The sequence below is a fragment of the Rhinoderma darwinii genome, chromosome 1 (genome assembly GCF_050947455.1).
Source record: "Rhinoderma darwinii isolate aRhiDar2 chromosome 1, aRhiDar2.hap1, whole genome shotgun sequence".
Taxonomy (NCBI): domain Eukaryota; kingdom Metazoa; phylum Chordata; class Amphibia; order Anura; family Rhinodermatidae; genus Rhinoderma; species Rhinoderma darwinii.
Genome location: NC_134687.1, coordinates 154,687,396 through 154,700,793, shown reverse-complemented (window position 1 = coordinate 154,700,793; position 13,398 = coordinate 154,687,396). Strand labels below are relative to the sequence as shown.

The 13,398-nt window shown below is 39.5% G+C and overlaps 1 protein-coding gene across 1 annotated transcript in view; it reads left to right on the top strand.

The window, feature by feature from the left end:
- The window catches only part of AFG2A (AAA ATPase AFG2A), a 524,877-nt gene extending 514,520 nt beyond the window's left edge, over positions 1–10,357 (top strand). The window contains exon 16 of the mRNA XM_075860478.1: positions 10,171–10,357. Within this exon, the coding sequence (XP_075716593.1) occupies positions 10,171–10,347 (177 nt within the window). The 3' untranslated portion in view covers positions 10,348–10,357. The remainder of the gene's footprint in view (positions 1–10,170) is intronic.
- The last annotated feature ends 3,041 nt before the right edge of the window (positions 10,358–13,398 follow it).

Genomic DNA, 13,398 nt, shown 5'->3' with positions numbered 1-13,398 from the left:
AGTTTGTTTGGGAAAACAAGTCTGTCACCAGTATGCGTTTAGCAAAAATCAAATCTCATAATGTTGAAAGAGTCTTCTGAATGTGGCCAGTTCCGTTCATGTACATTTCAGTGTCGTATTTATCAACGGACCATACTATTAGCTATTAAAAAGATTTGTAAGAATTTTGTGACACAACAAAATACTGTTCTACTTTACCACTGATCTTCTGACAGCTTCTGCAAGACACAAGAAAACCGTTAACAGCCATTGTGTCTTATCTCAATATAGCCTCAAACTGGTATAATCATCACCTGATATTGCTGGTAGATTATAGTGACAGGCCAAGTCAGAGCTGGGTTGTGGTGCGTTCATGTAAGACCGGAATGTTTACCATCATTCAGAGACATAAAACACTGAATGAATGAATGAAGAAAGACTTGGGAGGAAAATGCATTGAGTAGTATAGAATTTTCCTTGCACTGACAGGAATTCAATGTCGATTTTTAGCTTCATTGGCCCTGTAAAAACCAGCCGCATGGCACTAAGTGTAATATTGTTGCATGACAAAGCCACCTAAAGCCGGGCATGTTTTTGTGAAAGCTTCCTAAACATGCTGCTAAATCCTCTAAAATGCGACTTAACTGCTTTGGCTTCCATCAGCATGGCATATGCAGGGCAACAGCAAATGAACAAACAGAAAAAATATGCTGAATGGGCAAACAAATAGGGTTCAGCTGGTCCTTTGGTTCACAGAGATGGGCGCACTGTGAATACCAATCACTGTATTCTCTGCTGTGCTGAAAACTCACAATATCTCTTTTCATCCCACAAGCCCTTTTCACAACAGCAATGTGTCTTTATGTCTTTAGAATGACACCAGTCTTGGCCAGCTTCCGCTGTCTAAAGGCCTGGGAGCTGGAGGGGAAAAAAACATTCTGAGCTATCAAAAAAACCCTTTTACCCAATTCGTTTCCTGCACTTTTTTATCAAACCAACCTTGAGACCCAAAGGTTTATTCCGTTGTTTCGTTGATAGGATGGTGCTAACGTTAAAGTGTAATTTGTATAACAGCAACTAAAAGCAACAAGTAGCCAAAATCAATAATAAGTTCTAACGTTTACAATTTACCATATCATGGTGACTGTGCAGGCTAGTTTCAGATCTAGGGCCTTTGGTTTTAGTTTGCCAGACGGCCACCCACACCGTGCATGCGCCACCCAGCATAGCTACCCATCCCCAGACTTATTGCTGCGGTCACTGAGAGTAACAAGCAGCATTAGAGCCTGGAGAGGTGATTTCAGTATACTAGTAATAGGTAGGGCAATATATTTATGATGTTGAAAGTCAAAATTTATTTTCACAAGTGAAATGAGTAGCACCATTTTTTAGCCTATTAAACCGCATGACAGTCATGATTTATAGCCATACTCCACTTCAGTAACTGCATATTCATAGAGGTTTAACATAAGTAGGCAGAATCTATGCTTATCTCCCTTCATACAGCTCAGATTAGTGTTTTCTGCAGGCTGTGGTGGTTGATGTTGTCCAGCTGAATACATATAACAGTATGTACAGCAGTCATAGGATATTCTATCTGGTATACAAAACAAGGCCTCCCAATTCTACACAGTCATGTAGTCCCTCTCATTTAGAAAGCATGAGAAGATTGCACATAAAACTGTGATTGAAGATGTAGAGGAACAAGAAATATTGTGAGTAATGTGCTGTCCAAGAATGCTTGGACTGTGGGAAAATGTGTGTAATTGGGTCAGTAACTGGCTCAGTGACAGAAAACATAGGGTGGGGTGCCACATGGGTCATTGGGCCCTATTCTCTTTAATATATTTAATAAGACCTTGTAAAGGGATTGCACAGTAATATATATATTTTTTCATATAATACTAAACTGTGTAATGTAATTAGCACAAAGGAGGACAGTTTTTATTACAAATGGATCTGGATAAGTTGGAGATTGGGCAGAGAAGTGGCAAATAAGTTTAACAGTGATAAATAAAAGATTAAACAATTAGGCAGGGAAAAAATGGCATCATCACATACTAAATGGCAAAACACTGAGCAAAACTGAGATGGAACAAGTCTAAGGGATATTAGTTGATAGTAAACTCCACTGTAGAAACCAGTGTCAGACAGCTGCTGCCAAGGCAAATAAAATCATGGGATGCATCAAAAGGGACATTTTATAAATCACCAGCCAGACCACATAGAAAACAGTTTGTGCATTTTTGGGCACCAGTGCTTCAGAAAGACATAGTGGAGCTTGAGCGTCTTGAAAGTAATATTATTACAAACTATGGGTACTAGACTACTGGAGATAGGTCGTTGATCCAGGGATATATACTGATTGCCAAATTAGGGATCAGAAAGAAATGTTTTCCCTAAGATGAGGAAAATTGTCTACTTCCTCATGGGGGTTTTGCCTTCCATTGAATCAACATTGCAGTAAAATAGGTTGAATTAGATGGACTTATGTCTTTTTTCAACCTTACAATCTATGTTACTGATTTTTGAGGCATGAAACAGAGACAGTCTTTTAAAGTCTGGACATTTTAAGCTAAACATTCAATTCTAAATATTAAAAATGTCTGCTGATATACAGTATTTGCATTTCCACAATCGGTAGAGCTGCCCATACTTATGAGATACTTATAAAGTATCAGCCCTACGCGTTTCTTTACTTTATTAATATCTGCCTTAATTCTTCAGGGGCCTGCAGATTTTAATCTTTCTGATAGTTTAGCGCACAATGTATTAGAGGCATCGATTCATGCCTAACGTGGGTCCAGATTGCTAGCCGCAGTTGGCGGCAGAACACCTCGTATTAAAAAGGGAAGTGTTCACCCCCTGAACATATGCTCAGCGTATTAAGCATGTCTCTCCCCCTTGAGAGAGGGGCTTGTCAATTATATCCAATCATCGGCCGACTAGACCGGCTTCCCCAGTATGACGTATGAGGAGATGATTGGATTGACGAGTTGCACTGCTAACAGTGCAATGTTCCCACCTCCTCCCTCCACGTAAGGGCTGGGCCATCTTGGGACATGCAACACCATCCTAAGTACAATAAACTGTGCCTACATTCTCAGCATTTGTGAACGTATAGAGGGGGATGCAATTATTTGTTAGTGTGAACAGGCTCTTTCATTAAAAAGGACAGCCGATGTATGTGTATTTACTTACTATATTTATTCTTTTTGGCATACTTAATTAAATACCTACTCGAGTATAGTAGAAAGTTTATAGTTGTTTTCAAAAACCCCCTAAGGAGGTTACATAGGTCAGAAAAATAAACTTTAAATCCCCTACCTATTAACCCGTTGTGTACCTGCTCCGCAATAGTACGGCACACGCCGCTCATTGAAGCGGACCTGTGCCGTACTATTGCGGAGCAGGAATAAACTGTCACTATGTGAAATCACATAGTGATAACACAGCAACAGTCATTGACAGCTAACCGTCTCTGTTACCGGCCTGGGGACCAATCAGCAGGCCCCCATGTCGGCGATTGCTGTCATTGGTCCGTCTTCATAGACTGACCAATCACAGCCGTCTGTGACGTCGTCTACAGGAGAAAGCTCCTTTCACTTTCTCTGATCTCCTCATTTCTGTGAGATCCGTGAGGAGATCAGAGAAAGACATGTAAAAAAAAAAAACACAATTTTTATTAACCCCTTCCCGCAAATGCGCGTATAGTAACGCCCAGAGGATGAAGCGGGCACAGGAGCTGTGCTCGCTCCATCTTCATCGGGTGGGTCGGCTGTAATATACAGCCGACATCTCACTACAGTTATCTCCGATCGCCGTAGTTTAACCCCTTAAATGCTGCTGTCAATAGCGACAGTGGCATTTAAGTAATATATTTAGTAGTATAATCGGAAAAAAAAACCGAGACATAATAGGTATCGCCGTGTTTGTATCCGCCTGACCTAAAAAAATATCATATTATTTATCCCGCACGGTGAACACCGTAAAAAAATACAATAAAAAACAATGGCAGAATTTCCTTTTTTGGTCACGTTGTTTCCAAAAAAATGGAATAAAAAGTGATCAAAAAGTCGCGCGTAGCCAAACATGGTACCAATAAAAACTACAATGTGTCACGCAAAAAACAAGCCCTCGCACAGCTCCGTCGACAAAAAAATAAAAAAGTTATGGCTCTCAGGATATGGTGACACTAAAACATTATTTTATTTAGAAAAAAAGTGTTTTTATTTTGTAAAAGTAGTAAAACCTATAAAAACGATATAAATTTGGTATTGCCATAATCGTATCGAACCGCAGAATAAAGTAAACATGTTGTTTATACTGCACAGAGAACGCCGTTAAAAATGTATAAAAAAACAGTGGGAGAATTTCTGTTTTTTGGTCTCCTCACCTCACAAAAAATGGAATAAAAAACTGATCAAATTATCACATGTACCCCAAAATTATACTAATAAAAACTACAGCTCGTCCCATGAAAATCAAGCACTCACACAGCTCGTCAACGGAAAAATAAAAAGTTATGACACTTGGAACGCAATAATGCAAAATAACGGCCCAGACTAATTTATATGTGCAGCAGTTCTTCACCTAAAACCCCACGTCATCATTTGCAGCCCCCACTGGTAGACCCTGTAAATGCAGCGAAAACTAATACATTTTGGGGTCTGTGTTACATATGGGGCTAGAGAAGAAGTCAAAGATTAGGCAATGCTGGAGTGCGGATATTTTGTACAATACCACGGACACACTTTAGAAGTGCGACTCCTACACCCAAAAATCCGGCCTGTGCATGAAGGATTGGTTCAAAGCGTACGTCACTATCCAGGGTTAATTAATTTTATTATTCATTCACCCCATTATTACATCATCCTATTATGACCTGTTGCACTCCGCCCAGCTTACATATACCCTGATGTACTCCACATAGCTTACATATACCCTGATGTACTCCGCCCAGCTTACATATACCCTGATGTACTCCGCGCAGCTTACATATACCCTGATGTACTCCGCACAGCTTACATATACCCTGATGTACTCCACATAGATTACATATACCCTGATCTACTCCTCACAACTTACATATACCCTGATGTACTCCTCACAGCTTACATATACCCTGATGTACTCCGCCCAGCTTACATATACCCTGATGTACTCTGCACAGCTTACATATACCCTGATGCACTCCGCCCAGCTAACATATAACCTGATGTACTCTGCACAGCTTACATATACCCTGATGTACTCCACATAGCTTACATATACCCTGATGTACTCCAAACAGCTTACATATACCCTGATGTACTCCGCACAGCTTACATATACCCTGATGTACTCCGCACAGCTTACATATGCCCTGATGTACTCCGCACAGCTTACATATACCCTGATGTACTCCGCCCAGTTTACATATACCCTGGTGTACTCCTCACAGCTTACATATACCCTGATGCACTCCGCCCAGCTAACATATACCCTGATGTACTCTGCACAGCTTACATATACCCTGATGTACTCCGCCCAGCTTACATATACCCTGATGCACTCCGCCCAGCTAACATATACCCTGATGTACTCCGCCCAGCTTACATATACCCTGATGCACTCCGCCCAGCTAACATATACCCTGATGTACTCCGCCCAGCTTACATATACCCTGATGTACTCTGCACAGCTTACATATACCCTGATACACTCCGCCCAGCTAACATATACCCTGATCAACTCCGCCCAGCTTACATATACCCTGATGTACTCCGCACAGCTTACATATACCCTGATGTACTCCGCCCAGTTTATATATACCCTGATGTAGTCCACACAGCTTACATATACCCTGATACACTCCACCCTGATAACATAAACCCTGATGCACTCCGCCCAGCTTACATATGCCCCCACATTATAAACTGAAACACCAGTAAAACACTAAACAAACCTACTACCAAGCAAAATCTGCACTCTAAAAGCCAAATGGCGCTCCTTCTGGGCCTGGCTGTGTGCCCAAACAGCAGTTTATGACCACATATGGGGTATTACCGTACTCTGGAGAACCGCTTAACAATTTATGGGGCGTATGTCTCCAGTGGTACAAGCTGAGCACAACACATTGGGCACTGCATAGCATATCTGTGGAAAATGGCAATTTTCAATCTGCAACCTCCACTGTGCAGTAATTTCTGCAAAATCTTTGGGGTCAAAATGCTCACTACACTTCTAGAGTAATTCCTTGAGGGGTGTAGTTTCTTAAATGGGGTCACTTCTCTGGAGTTTTCACTGTACTGGTACCTCAGCGCAATGCAACATGGCGTCAAAACCAAATTTTGTCAAATCTCCACTCCATAAACGAAATTGCGCTTTTTCCGTTTAGACCCTTGCCGTATGTCCAAATAGCAGTTTACAACCACATATGGGGTATTTCCCTACTCAGGAGAAATTTTGTAACACATTTTGGGGTGTCTTTTCTCCTGTATTCCTTGTGGAAATGAAAAATTATGAGCTAAATCTACAGGTTATGGGGAAAAAAATATTTTTTCATTTTCACGGCCCAATTCTAATAAAATCTAAAAAACACCTGAGGGCTCAAAATGCTCACTACACCTCTAATTTAATTCTTTCAGGGGTATAGTCTCAAAATTGGGATTACACCTGGGGAATTTCTACTGTACTGGTACTTCAGGAACTCTGCAAATGCGACATGGCCCCCAGAAACCAAAATCTGCGATGCAAAATCCAAATGGTGCTCCGTCCCTTCGGAGCCCTGCCGTGGGTACAAACAGCAGTTTATTACCCCATATGGGGTATTGCCTTAATCAGGAGAAATTGCTTTACAAATGTTGAGGTGCTTTTTCTCCTTTATTCCTTATAAAAATTAGAAAATTCTGTTTTTTTCCCAAAAATAAGTCTCTTTTCATCTTCACAGACTAATTCCAATAAATTCAGCAAAAAACCTGTGGGGTCAAAATGCTAACTATACCACTAGAAATATTCCTTGAGGGGTATAGTTTCCAAAATGGGGTCACTTTTGGGGGGTTTCCACTGCTTAGGTACCTCCAGGGCGTTGCAAAAGTGACACGGCACCGAAAACCATTCCAGTAAAATCAGCGCTCCAAAATCCAAATGGGGGTCTTTCCCTTGAGCCCTGCTGTGGGTCCAAACAGCAGTTTATTACCGCATATGGGGTATTTCCGTAATCGGGAGAAATTGCTTTACAAATGTTGGGGTGCTTTCTTTCCTTTATTCCTTGCATAAATTCGAAATTTCTATGTTTTTCCAGAAAAAAGTAGATTTTCATTTTCACAGACTAACTCCAATAAATATAGCAAAATACCTGTGGGGTCAAAAGGCTAACTATACCCCTAGATAAATTCCCTGAGGGGTGTAGTTTAAAAAATGGGGTCACTTTTGGGGGTTTCCACTGTTTTGGCACCACAAGACTTCTTCAAACCTGACATGGTGCCTAAAATATATTCTAAAAAAAGGAGGCCCCAATATCCACGAGGTGCTCCTTTGCTTCTGAGGCCTGTGTTTCAGTCCATTAGCACACTAGGTCGACATGTGGGATATTTCTAAAAACTGCAGAACCTGGGCAATAAATATTGAGATGCGTTTCTCGGGTAAATCCTTCTGTGGTACAGAAAAAATGTATTACAAGTGAATTTTGTGGAAAAAAAAATGAAATTTGAACATTTCAGCTCTACTTTCCTTCAATTCCTGTAAAACGCCTAAAGGGTTGAAACACTTTCTGAATGCTGTTTTGAATAGTTTGAGGGGTGACGTTTTCAAAATGGGGTGTTTTATGGGGGTTTCTAATATATAAGGCCCTCAAAACCACTTCAGAACTGAACTCATCCCTGAAAAAAATCGCCTTTTGAAATTTTCTTAAAAATGTGAGAAATTGCTGCTAAAGTTCTAAGCCTTGTAACGTCCTAGAAAAATAAAAGGATGTTCAAAAAACGATGTAAACATAAAGTAGACATATGGGAAATGTTAACTAGTAACTATTTTCTGTGGTATACAAGCAGATACATTTAAAATTGGAAAAATCATAATTTCTTCAAATTTTCTCAAAATGTTGGTGTTTTTCACAAATAAGCAATGAATTTATCGACCAAATTTTTTCACTTTAAACTTTAAAAAAAACAAAAAACAAACAGTGTCACTATGCTTGACTGGCCAGCAAACTCGCCTGACCTAAACCCCATAGAGAATCTATGGGGTATCGTCAAGAGGAAGATGAGACATCAGACCCCACAATGCAGACGAGCTGAAGGCCGCTATCAAAGCAACCTGGGCGTCCATAACACCTCAGCAGTGCCACAGTCTGATCGCCTCCATGCCACGCTGCATTGATGCTGTAACTCATACAAAAGGAGCCCCGACCAAGTATTGAGGGCATATACTGTACATACTTTTCAGTTGTCCAACGTTTCTGTATTAAAAATTATTTTTGATATTGGGCTTATATAATATTCAAATTTTCTTAGACACAAAATTTTGGGTTTTCATTAACTATTAGCTATACTCATCAACATTAAAAGAAAAAAATGCTGGAAATAGATCACTCTGTGTGTAATGAATCTATAATATATATGAGTTTCACTTTTTGCATTGAATTAATAATAAATTAACTTTTTGATGATATTCTAATTAATTGATAAGGACTACTACAGTCAATTATGCTATACACACATACGTTACAGCTTAAAATCTACTAATGTGACTGATCACTTTTTCGCAGACAAAGTTACCAGCCATTATGAATGGTTTCAAGTTATTTTATATTTTAAAATTATTGTTTGAAATGGTTGAAAGTGACCATTTTGTCTGACTTTCGTATAGCATATTCTAATGCGTATAGCCAGCTTTCCTGTGCAGTCTGCCCTTATATCATGTGGCTCCTATAAGGCACATGGGACCGAAATGTTGTGGATTTTACATACGCATTTGCGCACATAAAATCAGTAGCGAATTACAGTATAAATCTCATCCACATGCTACAGAATTTTCAAATCATTCTACTTATTCATGTTCACAGCGGATTTCACCATTTTCAATGTGGAAGGAAAAAAATACGCTGTGAATCCGTAGCAAAAGCGGCATTTAACACATGTGGATTTTGCTACTGAAATCTGTTACATGTGTGGGTACCCTAAGGTTCACACGTCGTGGATTTGTCACAGATTTTCATCGCCGATTTTACCCTTTGCAATGCAAAAGGGAGAGATCCTCACAAAATCTGCAACAAAATCTGCGACAAATCCACAACGTTTGAACTCAGTCTAAGCGATACTACACCCAGTACTCAATAATTGGAGAATCATTTTATCTTGTTTTCTTCATTTCGCCATAAGCAACTCTCAAACCTTGCAAATCAATTTGCCCAACGCATGCTATCCTAATGCAAAGCAAATCGCAAACCAAATCTGCAAAACATTTGCTCATCTCTACGTTTTACCAAAGGGACCAACGAGGTTGAAAGACGCCTGTTTTATGTTTGCAAAAATAGTGCAAATATTGTTTGACTTGTGCCATATTCATAAAAATAGCATGTGGTTGTGCAAGGAGTTGGTGAGAAGGCTGTACATTAATGTAGGATATGGAGCATTGTTATTAAGGCCAGAAGTAAGATTAAAAAGCTATAAATGAAAACCCCATCGTGTGCAAAACTTTTACTCCAAAATTTAGGCTATGCCAGTTTCTATGGTGCACACGGCTGCGTTCTGTCAGTGAGATATGGACTGTATGTCGGCCGCATTTCCCAGACCGGGCACAGTTCAGGGAGCCGGGCTCCTACCATCATAATTATCTATAATGGTAGGAGTCTTGGCCTCCCTGTGGGAATACTGTGCCGTACTGTATTCATGTTTTCAATATGGGACAGTATTCCCGCGGGGAGGCAGGAACTCCTAACATCATAGATAACGATGATGCTAGGGGCCCGGCTTCCTGAACTGTGTTCGCTCCAAGAAATGTGGCCGACATATAAAACCGTACACGGTCGTCTGCAGCAGACCTTACCCTCAGTCTATGCTTCACTTATCACTTCGATACTACTTTACGTATGTAGTGTTTACACAATTTAACTATTTTGTCGACAGAAAATATTTTAAAATTTGTCTTGTGTTAAAATAAATTAATATATAATAAAAATACGTAATTTTTTTATTTCTTTTTTTGCAGCTCACAGCTGTTTGTCGAGAAGCCGCATTATTGGCTTTGCAAGAGGACATCGATGCTAAGTGCATTACCGCAAAGCATTTTGATCAAGCTTTGACCATCGTGACACCAAGAATTCCCGACTCCCTTATCCGGTTTTATGAGACTTACCAACAAAAAAGTGGACTGCATAATTTATAAGCTGGTTTTTATAGGTTGGAAGCACATTAAATTGTGTCGTCAGGGTTCTGCTGTGACCGCTGTCTGGAAATAAATGACCAATAACAAATCAATGGCTTGTGAAAATTTTACCTAATGAAACCCAATCTGAATGTCATAGAGCAAAATGCACGCAAAGTTGAAATTTTGGACCCATACATATTCATCTGCCGGAGGAGCTGCTGAAATGTTACCTCAGGAGGTGAATTTGAAGATGGGTGATGAGAGAATGTGCTTGACAGACAGTGAAGGACAGCACATTCCCAAAGTACAGCGAGAAATGGGAAGGAAGTGTTATCTCTTTGGTAGTTTGTTAGAAGCAAAATTGAGTTATATCAAGTTTGAGACAAGTAGAGTGCATTTCCTTAAGGGCGAATTCAAGCTAAATTTTTGTTTTATGTTATTTTCATAAGTGAGAATCTCTTTTTGCTAAAACTAGATATTTTTTTTTTACGAACATATAAAAGCTTAACATGAACCCAAAATACAGCTGTGTGAATACACCCTAAGGCTTGATGCACATGGCAGAATCATTCATATGGAATCTGACAGAAAAAAATTGAGGTGCAATTTATTACATGCCATATTAGAGGTATTCTCCCATAAAAGCATTGCTACTACGGGAGAATACCTCTGTATTACAGTGCCGTACGGAGAACTATGCGGTGGCACAGGAAGCAACCAGATTCCAACTGTATTTTACAGATGAAAAATAGAATAATAATTTGCTTTAAAGCTAAATTTAGGCCTCATGCACACAAACGTGTTTTTGCATCTGCAATTCACCCGCAAATCTGTGATGTATACGTTTTTTTAACATGGCATCCGTCACAGGCATCAGTTTAACGTATACATCATGAGCTTTTATGACAACGGCATCCGTCACCAATAGACTATTATGAGATTTGTTTAACGGATACGTCATGAAAAGGTCACGAGAGTTCATAACATGTACGTTTAATGGATCCCATAATACTCAATGGGTGACGGATTCTACTGTCAAACATCCGTCACAGCCTCCGTTTAACGTGTCATTCGGGAGCTTTTCTCGGCGTATAAGTCAAACAGAATCCATAAACGCAGTGTGAAAGGGGCCTTAGAAGTCTGGCTTCACATGTGCTGATAGTCCACATCACTACCACATCTGAAAACACGGTATTGAAGACTTTTTTTCAGCAGCCAAAAGTTCCTAGAAATAAATGCCACAAATATGTGACAGGGCATGCTGCAGTTTAAAACAGTCACATAATTTACTACGACATGTAAATGGTATTTAAAAAAATTAACATGAATGGGAAATTTTCATATTTCACAAAAAAACAAAGAGGAAAAAGCACCAAAACTTTATAATAACTGCATATTTTCATGCTTTAAAAGGGGTATTTCTGCAAAAAAAACCATCACTTATCTGCTGAATACATAATAAATGTTAGATCCGTGGAGGTCTGACCACTGGGACCTTCACAGGTTCCGAGAATGGGGGTTCCCGATTACCCTATGTGAATAGAGCGTCCATTGCCGCTGCTCAACTACCGCTGCTTTACTGCCGCTCCATTTAAACCTCATTGATCTAACATATATCACCTGTCCAGTGGCAGTTTTTTGTCCAGAGTACCCTTTAATATGGTGTCTCAGGTGTTATGTTGACATGTGTTCTTGATACGTGGCGTTAAGATAGGTAAGATTTATTTTGTTAGGAAATAAATCTCTGCTTAAAGAGGCTCTGTCACCACATTATAAGTGCCCTGTCTCCTACATAAGGACATGAGCGCTATAATGTAGGTGACAGCAGTGCTTTTTATTAAAAAAAACGATCTGTTTTCACCACTTTATTAGCGATTTTATATTTATGCTAATGAGTTGCTTAATGCCCAAGTGGGCGTATTTTTACTTTAGACCAAGTGGGCGTTGTACAGAGGAGTGCATGACGCTGACCAATCAGCCTCATGCACTCCTCTCCATTCATTTAGACAGCGCATAGGGATCCTGCTAGATCCTTATGTGCTGTCATATACTAAAACATTAACACTACTGAAGTGTTTAGACAGTGAATAGACATTCCACGGGATGTCTATTCACAATCTCTGCACTTCGTTACTGTTTCTGTGGTAATTACAGCAGAGCAAGCGTAATCTCGTTGTAACCTGTCATTTACAGCGTAATCTCGCACAATCTAAAAAGGGGCTGCCTAATTTTGACATTTGTGTGTCTGGCAAATGCTGCCAACTCAGCTGCCGGATTGCATTTAGCGACACCTAAACTGTAAAACTGGATTGTTGAAATAAGCACGTGGAGAACTCTCGCAAATTTCCGGTAAATTTAACCCCTTCCCGTCGTAAACAACTTTCAGATTTTCATTTTAGTTTTTTCCTCTCCACATTCCAGAAGCCATAACGTCTTTATTTTTCCGTCGATATAGTACTATGAGGGCTTGATTTTTGCGGGAAGAGTTGTAGTTTTTTGTAGCACCATTTATTTTGCCGTATAATGTACTAGGAAACGGGAAAAAAATTATTTCTGGTGTAGAAAATGAAAAAAACAGCGATTCCTCCATGGTTTTTTGCGCGCTGTTTTTACGAAATTCACTGTGCAATTAAAACAACATGTTAACTTTATTCTGTGGGTCAATACGATTACGGCGATACCAAATATATATAGTTTTTTCTATGTTTTACTACTTTTACATGTAAAAACCTAAGTGTAAAAAATAAAATTTATTTTGTGTCGCCAAATTCCGAGAGCCATAACTTTTTAATTTTTCCGTCGATTAAGCGGTATGAGGGCTTATTTTTTGCGGCATAAGCTGTAGTTTTTAATAATACCATTTTGGTGTAAATGCGACGGTTTGATCACTTTTTATTTCATTTTTTTGTGGGAGATTAGGTGACCAAAAAATAGACATTCTGGCGTTTACAATTTTATGTATTTTTTACGGCATTCACCGCGCGGATTAAATAATGATATATTGTAAAATAGTTCAGACTTTTACGGACGCGGCAATACCAATTATGTTTATTTTTTTACTATGCTCTA